General features: G+C 31.4%; 2 protein-coding genes across 4 annotated transcripts in view; one reads left to right on the top strand and one right to left on the bottom strand.

Moving 5' to 3' along the window:
• The window catches only part of LOC117180725 (esterase FE4-like), a 38263-nt gene extending 35932 nt beyond the window's left edge, over window positions 1-2331 (top strand). Inside the window, exon 5 of the mRNA XM_033373212.1 lies at window positions 2203-2331. Within this exon, the coding sequence (XP_033229103.1) occupies window positions 2203-2331 (129 nt within the window). The remainder of the gene's footprint in view (window positions 1-2202) is intronic.
• A 154-nt stretch (window positions 2332-2485) lies between these two features.
• The window catches only part of LOC117179830 (pyrethroid hydrolase Ces2a-like), a 17190-nt gene continuing 8435 nt past the window's right edge, over window positions 2486-11240 (bottom strand). The window contains exons 2-7 of one of the 3 annotated variants that reach the window (XM_033371967.1): window positions 9592-9754; window positions 4941-5286; window positions 4217-4573; window positions 3278-3441; window positions 2840-3135; window positions 2486-2730 (exon numbers count right to left, since the gene is read on the bottom strand). In XM_033371967.1, the coding sequence (XP_033227858.1) occupies window positions 2544-2730; window positions 2840-3135; window positions 3278-3441; window positions 4217-4573; window positions 4941-5286; window positions 9592-9754 (1513 nt within the window). In that variant the 3' untranslated portion in view covers window positions 2486-2543. The remainder of the gene's footprint in view (window positions 2731-2839; window positions 3136-3277; window positions 3442-4216; window positions 4574-4940; window positions 5287-9591; window positions 9755-11240) is intronic. The other 2 variants (XM_033371968.1, XM_033371969.1) reach the window with 2 other exon arrangements.

The following is an 11240-nucleotide window of genomic DNA, read 5'->3' as shown; positions in this document are numbered from 1 at the left end:
CTGGTACAAAAAATTGAAATTATATTATGTTAACTGTCACTTCACTTGGAAGAGGAGGTTGGAGTAACAAATTGTCCAGAATGACCCTGAAGAAATATTACCCAGTGGGCACCAAATTCGGCGACGCCTTCACGACATCGTTACGACATCCTTACGACAACTTTACGACATCCTATGTCCATGTCGTTACAGTGTCTTTATGATATCGTAAAGACATCGTGAGATCATACGACATATTTATGATATCGTAAAGACGACTTAACGACATGGACATAGGATATCGTAAAGTTGTCGTAAAGGTGTCATAACGATGTCGCAAGGACGTCGCCAAATTTTTTCCCCCTTGGTAGCCTCAGATATGAGAGTTCGACGGCTGATGTTTGATAAAATTGTTTGTTTAATTGCTCAAATAAACTACATAAACTAACGAGAAGATTGACCTTCAATAAAAATAAACACTAAACCAGAAAACTATCCATCTGTCAAATTAAAAGGCTAGTTTATCGAACCTGGAACACATTAACGTTACCATTACTGTCTAAAAGTTGCAACATTTTACCGTTACCATTAATTTAAAAAAAGTAACGCGTTACCTCTACCGTTATTGAAAAATTATCGTATTACATCACCGTTACTTTTTTTGTTATTAAGTGTTTAATACAATATTTGATTGTCCAAAAAGAACCTTACGAATTTAGTACCTATCGCTGGTACATTTGTCTTAATGTAGTTTAATCGAAATTATTTACGTCGTTTTAAGTGGCAAAAATCCCTTCTAAATTGCATGTGTAAGATTTATAATATTAAGACGGTGTGTTTGAACACCTGTCGCAAAATTGAATTCCTTGAAAGCCTCATAGCAGCCTGGAAACAAGTTTTTTCTTTTGATTTTATTTCTAGATTTGCTCCAAAAAAGTCGGAAAACAGTATATATTATTTTCATTGCTCGTAGGACACACATAATCTCTCTCAGCCTGAGAAATGCCTATTTTTGTATATTTGATAAGGCTAACATACGTCTTGTCGAAACATCATACTTTATTCTTAAGGATCTCTCAGAATGATACAATAAACCAATTTCGGACCACTAATCTACAAAAATATACATCTGATTCTCTAATTTCTTATATAATCTTATTTCTTTTCATAAACAGATGTGCGGATTTCTTCCTACAACCGTGCATCACCAGACATTCTTCCTATAACCGCAGTACCACACACTTCTATCCCACTTCTAACAACGACATCTCGGGACATTGCGTATCTATCCAAAGTGCCCTCTATTTCTTTGTTGCTTATAAGCGCCTTCCAAGTTGCCCTATTTATGCGTTCGTTTATTTTATTCTAAAAATCTATTTGTACTTCTGGCTTGCCGAAATTCTCAATACTGATTCGCGTTTGTTTAGTTTCTTGTCTCTGTTTCTTCTCCATCCTTGACCTATGTTCATTTTAAAGACTAGAAGACAATGATCAGTATTGTATACAGAATCTCTTATGATTCTGCTATCTTTGTTTAACTCTGTTAGTCTTTCTCGTACAACAAGGTCAATTAGACAGATGAGTTGCTAAAAAAAGTCAAACTGAAAGATTTATCCATGATGATGTCTTTTTGTATTCTGATTTCTTCTAAGTAGTAACTTGCTCTCATACAAAGTAGATTCTCTCTTTATCTTAAGCTATTCACATAGAAATTTAAGGCATGAATGGTCACACTTCAATTTATCATAGTCTTTATATCTAGCATGACTATCTTTTATGAGGCTAACAGCATCACCCAGGTGCTTGACAAGTTAGGAGGATTTTTGGAGGTTACCCAAAACTGCCAAAGTACAATATTTATTTATCCTTTTTCTTGAATGTGACTTGATGTGTATCAGGGTCGTTTTTCTTATCAATGTTCATAATTGCAGACCCCAAGAACATTACGAATCTTGTGAAAGACTTAGTATCATTGAGCAGATCAAAATCGGTTAGTTCACCGTATGATAGTTTAACTGAAAGTTTTTTTAAATAACTACATTTTCTAGATATATGTTTATTAGGTTTAAGAATTAGGCCATGAGGTACGGGTTTGATATTAAGATCTAGTCCCTTTCAATAGCGTTTCAAGTGTAGTCCTTTGCAAAAACGATTTCCTCAATCACTCATTATGACGTCTAGTATCTCTAAGTTGCTTTTTAGCTGCACTTGAATAAATTTCAGTTTTTTCCTGAACACGCAATGTCACCAGCAAGTGCTCCAAGGGCGGCGAGTCCAGTAAAAATTGGAATAAATGTAAAAAAATTACCAACTTTTGAGGTTAGGGATAAAATACGACGTGCTCTCACCTAAAGTCTATCTCTGGATTTTTCAAAAGATTTCCCAGCAGCCTTAATGGTTACCTGTAATCATTGCTAGGATTTTGAAAACTTGAAAAACTTCGCAGACTACTTCCTGCTTTTTTCCTCCAAAATTGAAATATTTTTCTTTCTTATAAAAACACAAATTTACAGATGTTCTGTAGTTTTATTCAGGAATAAATTTACAATTTTTCAAGTAGAGACCTAAAAGATATTTTTTAAAATAGGAAAATGTTTTCTCCAAAAGTCCATTCGGTCAGTGAAGTTATATTGCTGAAGAGTATCAGATCGATTAATGTTGTTAAAAGTATTTTCAATCGTAAGAACACATTCATTTTTTGAAAAAGGCTTCCACATATTAGGATCAGCGAACAGATCAGAAGTTGGTTTTCTGAAAAAATATATACACAGTTAGGAAGCCTTTTGTGATGAAAATGTAAATATTGACATAGGGAAACTTGTTATAAGTATTCTAATATTTAAAAAAATGGGCATATTACCCATTTGTTGCAAAAGATGTCCAAAGATCTACCATTATATCAATGACAAACTTGTCATCTTCAGTTAAGTCACTTGAGGGTAGAATAGGGAATAAATATAAAAGTTCATCGCCGTGAACAACACCAATATTTCTCTTGACTTTTGTTTCTAATGTAATATAATTCGCGCTACCACGATAATTAAACATATAATAAAATACAGGATTTTTTGAAATTTTGGCTAATTTATCGACCACCGCAATCTGCGGATATAAAAATCCACTATCACTTATAAATTTGGAAAGATGTGCCAGCGCCTGTGTTGATAATTAGAAAATTGAGTCAGAAACCAAACTTAATTTAGATTCTTTGATTATTTTATCACTTTAAAAAATTTTAATAGAATATAATTTGAATGGGAAGTTTTCAATTAAAAAATTGTTTCAAAAATGTAGTTACCTTATCCGGATGACGAGAAATAATGTTTTCATTGAAATAATAATCTTTCACTATTTCTCGGAACTTAGGTACGTCTTCAGGTGGTACGTAAAAATTAGCCGTCGTATTAACGCTTTTTTCAATAATGATATTAATTGGTTCCGTGGCCGTGTTTATATAAAATGCTGTGTTAAATAGAAAAATCGTTTTCAGATATATATGAATTATTTTATAATTTTCTTAGGAGTATATACAAATGACTTGAATTGAATATTATGGTGGCCTAAATGAAGAAAAGCACCTGCGATTTTGTTCAAGAATGCCTAAATTTAAAAAAAAACATGATTATTATGCTGAAAATTTATTTGTGAATAGGCAACCTTTCTAAAAAAATTTATTGTCTTATATTATACAATAAACTAATCTTCTTATATTTTTTTTATTGAAAAAGCCTCATAATTTCTTATATAACTATATGTTTACGTGAAAACCAAGAAGATTAATTTTTGACTCAATAAATACTTTTCATTCACGTATATTAAATTTTAAAGGAATTTTTAACATAACAAGTTATTTTTCAACTGAAGATGGTAAACTTTTAACTAAATACGGAAGTTAGATTTAAAAGTAAAAAATTAATTGTCAATAAAACTGATAACAGTTAAATTCAACTAAAAAATACAGATTTTCAATAAAATAATATAATTAACTTAAACTTCATTTTATCGCCAATTTCCTGAGTCTGGTCATGTTTTTCCTGACAACCGCTGACTTTCTCTGATTTGGAATTCCTTGAACTGTAGCAACCCCTTATTTAAACTATTTTTACTGTTAGTTGAAAATCATTTTGCATTACCTTAAGATGCAAAAAACTTTCTAAATTAAATTTTAAAGGGTGTATTTCAAAAAAAGAGGTAAATTTGTTTGATTTGGGGTATATAATACAACAGGAAAACTAACGTAGTGTAATCGTGATTCCTTCGTCAGCAACGTTACCACTCATGACAAAATAATTTTTTATTTTGTTTTGTTTCATTAGGTTTTCAGGACTATCAGTTAAAAATGCTTCTTTTGACTCTGGCTCATCTGTCGGAAGCCAAGGTAATCCAGGATAACCAAACGTTTCTAAAGTCAAACTAGTCAGTAATTTATGAACACTTGTTTCTCTAAGGCACTTGATAACATCAGCGGAATTGTTTTTGGAACAGCCAACTTTTCCCGCAACTTGATTTACGTAAGGTTTAAACTGACTTCTCTTTCGATAAGCCCAAGGTGCTAAGACACTGCCACTTTGAATTATATATTGTTGAAACAATCCTAAACAAATATAAGAGTCATATTTAGTAAATTTATTTCACAGCTATCAAATAAATTCAAATAAATTCGCAAGTATGTTTTTAGCGATTTATGGGCGTGGTTTGGAGCAGCAAAGTAGGCCATTGTTGGTGGTGGGGTACTTGACTGGCCTAGGCTGGTAAAGTGCACTTAACAGTCCGCGGGAACTGCCAGCGCATGCGCTTTGATTACTTTGACGTACGCGCACTGTTCTGCGCAGTGCTTTAGTCAATAAACCAACCTCAAATATGGGAGGCAATTTCATGAGAGAACTCGGAAGCCATACTCTTATTACTAACTCGTTTTTTTTTTAATTTTTGTGTAAGAATCCTTAAATTAGTTACATTACCATTAGATGCGTCTGAGATGGCATGAAAATTAACGCAAACTGCCCCAGCACTTTCACCAAATATAGTGACTCGATTTTTGTCTCCACCAAAAATGTGGATATTTTGTTGAATCCATTTGAATGCACGTGCTTGATCCTTTAATCCAAAGTTTCCTGGGGCAACAGAATCTCCCGTAGAGATAAATCCCAGAATGTCCAAACGGTAGTTCATTGAGACAAGGATAATATCCTTGTCTAGAAGATACTGAGGACCAAATTGACTCGGTCCAGCACTTCCTCCACGAAAAGATCCTCCGTGGATCCACACCATTACTGGTAATAAATCACCTTTGAAGGTATTGCTAACCTAGAGATGTTTAATTGAATAAAAATATAATTAAAAATAATATAAATACATGTAGAATAAGCAAATACTTTAGTGGTAGAGCAACAGGCCTTCTGCTTCATTTGCCGAAAGATGGCGCTACCATTATGAGGCTACCAGACCAATACATGGCGTCACTGACAAAGGAAAGTTTCTGATTCGTGCTAGGCTACCGACAGTTGACAAAACAGTAACTACAGTAATTTAGATTAATGCAGAGATAGCATTGAATCATCAATAGATGAAACAAAGATTGATAATTTTTAAGTTTTTTTTTCTGTGCTGAGTCGGTGAAACAGTGAGGTCAGGAATGGCGACTCCTGCTAAATTAGCATAATAAGGTTCTATTTCATCAGGTGGTAAAACAGGTAAGCCGGTAAATTTGTATACCATGATTTTACTACACATCGGTGAGGTATAATACAATGCTAGCATCAGACACACTGCGTGTCACCTCATTGAACCCTGTGCTCCCGCTGCTGTTTCTTCATCAATTTAAATTTCCCGCGTTTTGACTTGATAAATGACGAATAAATTTATATTTTGTTAAAATTAAGTAAATATGGATAAGAAAGATAAGCAATGCCCTAAGTATTAAATAATTATCAACAAAAGGCATCAAATTTTAATTTTTTTGTTGAAGAAAAATTTATATTACGGTCATGTGTCGAGTGGGTCACGTGACGAAATTCCTACCTTACCAACACTTTTTTGTAACTTATTTTTACAAGAAGCGCCAGATCGAGTTGAACATTTGTGATAATAAATAAGAAGAACTAAAGAAGGTAGGCCCGGCCCTAAAGTTTAATAATGATAAAAAAAATTTTTTACAAATAATTTTTTTTGGTGCTTTTTTCATAATTATTAAAAGGTAGTAATTAGATCACGTGACCCACTCATCACAAGGCCTTAAAAGAATAAAACTATGTGTATATTTTCCTAATTCCCTATACCGATTATTTATTTGATAACTCATTATTTTCACCTTGATTTGTATAATTTTACCTAATTTCACCTGTTTTGATCAGTTTCAACCTAATTAAATTATTTTTTTCTTAGTTTCATTCAAGATGGCAGACATGAACTAAAGCTCACTTTTTAAATTTATTGTTTTTATTAATTAATTTCTTCACAATAGCTATAAAGTCTAAGCGTGTGAAATTCAACTCGCATGTAATTTAAAAATGTTAAAGAAAGTATGAAAATTATAAAATAAATCAAATTAAACATATTTAAACACCATTTTTTATATTTGTTAATTAGTTTATGATATTTTCTAAGTTGTTTTTTTCATTTACGTAATTTCACCCAGATATAAATTGTTGAGTCTGTTTTATCGACCTTTAGCAAAATGATAATATAAAAATAAACTGACTTACCTATTTTACTGACCAATGCTAATAAACTTTTTTACCGATGAATGGTAACTTACTATAGAACAAAACCATATAATGCTTCCTTAGCAGGAGTCTCCATCACTAACCTTACTGCCATGCCGACTTAGAACAGAAAATAACCTTAAAATTACTATCCTCTCTGTTTTATCGACAGATGGTGTAATATTCTGAGGCGCCATCTGTTGGTAAGTAAAGTAACTGTCCAGTTGCTCCACTACTTGCATTGTTTGATATGTGAAAAGTTAAAAATAAATTTAAATTTTGACAAGGAGTTGACAAATATGAGTAAAAATTTCATAAAATGCGTGCCCATTTTCATGTTATATTCAACGCCCGTCATAAACAAAACAAGTTTTTAACAAAAAACCACTCAATTTTTAACCAAAATATTATATTAAAAGCAATAGTGTAACTTTCAGGCAAAAGGGTCGAGATTCCATCGAAATAGTGGAAATTTCAACAAAACCTTTGAATTTGTACAATAATGAGTTTTTATTTTGTTGAAGCCAGTTAGCCGGTTGTATTTTTAATATGAAATTTGAATTTGAACCAAGGAAGTTTACTTTTTTATTCATAATTAATTATTATATTTATTAATATTATAATTATATTATTTTATCAAAGCTGATTAATTTTCTAGCAAAAAGTTGCATTTTGAACCAAAAAGATGAATTTTTAACAAAAAGAATTCATTCCCTACCAAATAAGAATAATGTTTAACAAAATGCATAAATTTTGAAATAAATATTTGAATTATCAACCAAAAAGATCAATATTCCATTAAAAATTATACGTTTTAACAAAAATGGGATAGTTACATTTTCATTTAAGAAAGAAGTTTGAACAAAAAAAGGAGAAGGTTTCAACACAAATGAAACACAATGAGATAAATTTTTAATCCAAAAAGTGTACTTTTAAAGAAGCAGATAATTTTATACAAAAAATAATAATTTTATACAAATTACATGTATTTTCAACCAAAAATAAGAATTTTAAAGAACATAGTTGAATCATCAACCAAAATAATGAATTTTCTACTAAAACAGGTTAATTTTCGATCAACGATTGCATTTTTAACCAACAGGATAAATTTTTTATTGACAATATTAATTTGAGACCAAAAATATATTAGTTGCGATTTCATTTAAAAAAAATTAATTTTTAACCAAAAAGACCAATTTCCAACAAAATACAGTCGAACCTGGGACACTGTGACCTATCGGGATCGGACGTATCGGACACTGTAAGCTCACGTGGTCCCCTAAGCCAATCGGCGTCAAGTTACAGGACCGTATCGATATGATCTTTTGCTGGTACCCTTGATAGCATACTAATGTTATGGGACAACATTTTTTTTTAATTTTACAATAGTTAAAACAGATTTTTACCATTTCATTTTTAGTCGTATTTGCATATGCCGAATTGATATTTATTGTAATAATTAACTTTAAAATTGAATATTGTACACATCCATTAGCCAGACAAACAAAATATGCCAGCATAATTCGACTTGACAAGGTTTTCTTAGGTTATTTATCACATAAATAAACATTTTTCCTTTCATTGATTTCCTTTTTAAATAAATATTATACTATGTACTAAATCTAATTGCATGCTATTTTTTAGAAATTCTTATTGCTATAATAATGTTTTGTAATTAAGCACCCTATAATAATTGAATTGATATTAATATTTAGTTAATAAATTGTATAATAATTTAAAACTAAGTTATTAATAAATGCATATCAGGCGGACAAATTATATATAGTTCATAAATGATAAATATAATTATGTTTAATTTTCATATGCTTTATACAATATTCATATTATATGCATGAAACTTTTAAATAATTTTTTAACACTGTATATATTTTTTCAGCCTGGATAAATTATATAAGTTTTATTAAATTAATATGATAGAACAACGCTTCCTAGCGTAATTTGACTCTTAGCAAATTTGTAGAAATAATTTTGGCCAAAAGTTTGGTTAAATAAAATGTTATTGTAACTTGTATATTTTTTCCAAAGAGTTATTTTTATTTTATTTTCAATATATTTTTGTTACTATAGTTCTCAACAAATTTGCAGATCTTTATTGGTTGAATAACTTTTGTCTTTCCATTTTTTGGCGTCTCTTGTGTCGTTTTCCCTAAAATCTAATTGCTTTATTTTGAATCTTTTTGTTACGATTAAAAAAAAAGTTTGCACTTTCTCTCTAAAAATCATAAATACAGGATTTTTATATCCTTTTTGGGCAAACAACTTTTGTGAATAAATTTTTCTTCGAGCTTCGCGCCGTTTTTCCAAAAATGTAATTTTTTAATTTTTAATGTAATTTTTAACGATTAAATTAAAAACTACGCGTCCTATCAAAAAATTATTAGTGACAAATTTACAGCCCTTTTTCGCAACAGCCACTTTCGTTTATTAATTTCTGTTCAAAACCTGCGTCGTTTCTCAAAAAATTTAATTTTGCATTTTTAATGTTGTTTTGTCCAATCATTATTTGCCATATTTTGCATAGTTTGAACGCAAAATGGAATGTTGAATTTTTTATTATTTTTAATGCTGTCAAAATTTGAATTTCGGCTGTTTCAAGAAAAATCAAAAGGTAGTTATGATATTCTTGAAAGGGCATTCAAAAAAATTTTTTTTTAATTTTTCTCATATCGTGCTGTATTTGTTCTAATATGTTCATTTTCGCTTGTTTTTTATACTTTTGTTAGACCTCCTCCCAGTTTCTCATACTTCTCCGTTCTATTTGCCCGAGGCTACTAAACCGTAAAAATGCTTTTTTCCCCATATTTGTTAATCTATAAAAAATCAAGAAAAATAATTTGAAATTGACCTCGACAACTCCCTGAAAAACACATTCGATGTCATTTCTCACCATGGATGAAGAAAAATTTAATACTGGCGAATAGACATTCAGGTACAGACAGTCCTCATCCCCAATAATATTGCCAGTCAGTGATAGTTGGGGACACATGTTGGCTTCTTTATTTGCAGATCGTATTCCATGCCATGCAATTTTCGGCACAGGATTGCTGAAACTAAAATTAAAGAATTTTTACAAGTTAATACATTTTTTAAAGAAAAGTATTAGAAAAAAAGAACACTGGTATTTTTAGTTCCTATCACTGAAGCTTTAGAAACTTTTTCTATTAGGAATATTTGAAAATGATTATTTAAAAAAAATACAGTGGGTAATTTATTTAGCAATAGTTAACGTAACTTTCATTTGAACAATAAAAAAGTGAAAAAATACTAATAATAATTACGTTACTTATAAAAATTACAAGACGTCAAATAATAACAAAAGTGTAGTGAGGTGTCATCTCCTAAACTAAGTAACGTACGAAGATTGAAGGAAATTTTAATGTGGAAAAATCTTAAATTTTAATATTTTGCACAAGAATTGGTTATAACAACGGTTTTTACAAACTTTTCAATTAGTTTTGTAATTAAATGTTTTCCCCACATCCGGAAGGTGGTCTTACAATACATTCCCGCTTCCGTGCTACCATTGGCTATACGAAACATGTGACCGTCAGTGGTGGGGGTCGGGGAAGTTGCGATAGACGAGTATCTTGCATTGCAATAAACGAGGTTTGCAATAAACGAGTCTTGAAATAAACGAGTCTTGCAATAAACGAGGTTTGGCTGTACTTAAATCATGTTGCCCTTGTTGGTTGTTATTTCTCAAGAGTACCCACTCAAAAAGTCAAAGTTTTCCGATCTTAGTTAAACTTAGGCAAATTTTTGCGCTATTGGATAGTAGTTTGTGGGATAAAAATTTTGTCATTGTGATAATTACACAGAACCAAAAACCGCTTAAGCCTGCAACATAAGAGGGACTAGGTGTACCCAATGTTTTTCGGGTCGCTGAATTCGGATCCGGTATCCATTTAAAGCCATCAGGTTAGTATCAAGGTAAATTCAGGGTCAAACCTACAAGATTCATCGCTAACGACCAAATTAGGGTACCTGCAGGTTTAAGTGGTCGCTGAATTCGAATCCCGTGTCCGTTTAATGCCATCAGGTCAGTATCAAGGTCAGTTTAAGGTCAAACCTACAAAATTCATCGCTCACTAACCAGATCAGAGTACCTGTGGGTACAAGTGGTCGCTGAATTCAAATCCGGTGTCTGTTTTACACCAGCAGGTCATTATCAAAGCTAGTTGAAGGTCAAACCTACAAAATTTATCGCTCACTAACTAGATCAGAGTACCTGTGGGTACAAGTGGTCGCTGAATTCAAATCCGGTGTCTGTTTTACACCAGCAGGTCAGTATCAAAGCTAGTTGAAGGTCAAACCTACAAAATTCATCGCTAACCAACTAAATCAGGATACTTTTAGACTTAGGTGGATATCTGGAGATGAAGGTGCAGAGATTTTAATAACCAAATTTTGAAAAACCTGAAGATTTTTTGTGTGGGTTCTGTGCTGTTTAGAATTTGTAACCTTGTCGTTATTCAAGAATGATATAGTGCAAGGTACTTTTTGAATAAATTAAATTGGAACTCGCTTAATACAGCG

Source organism: Belonocnema kinseyi, chromosome 9 (assembly GCF_010883055.1).
Source record: "Belonocnema kinseyi isolate 2016_QV_RU_SX_M_011 chromosome 9, B_treatae_v1, whole genome shotgun sequence".
Classification (NCBI taxonomy): Eukaryota; Metazoa; Arthropoda; class Insecta; order Hymenoptera; family Cynipidae; genus Belonocnema; species Belonocnema kinseyi.
The sequence above is the reverse complement of the archived record's forward strand: the minus strand, read 5'-3'. Positions and strand labels throughout refer to the sequence as shown.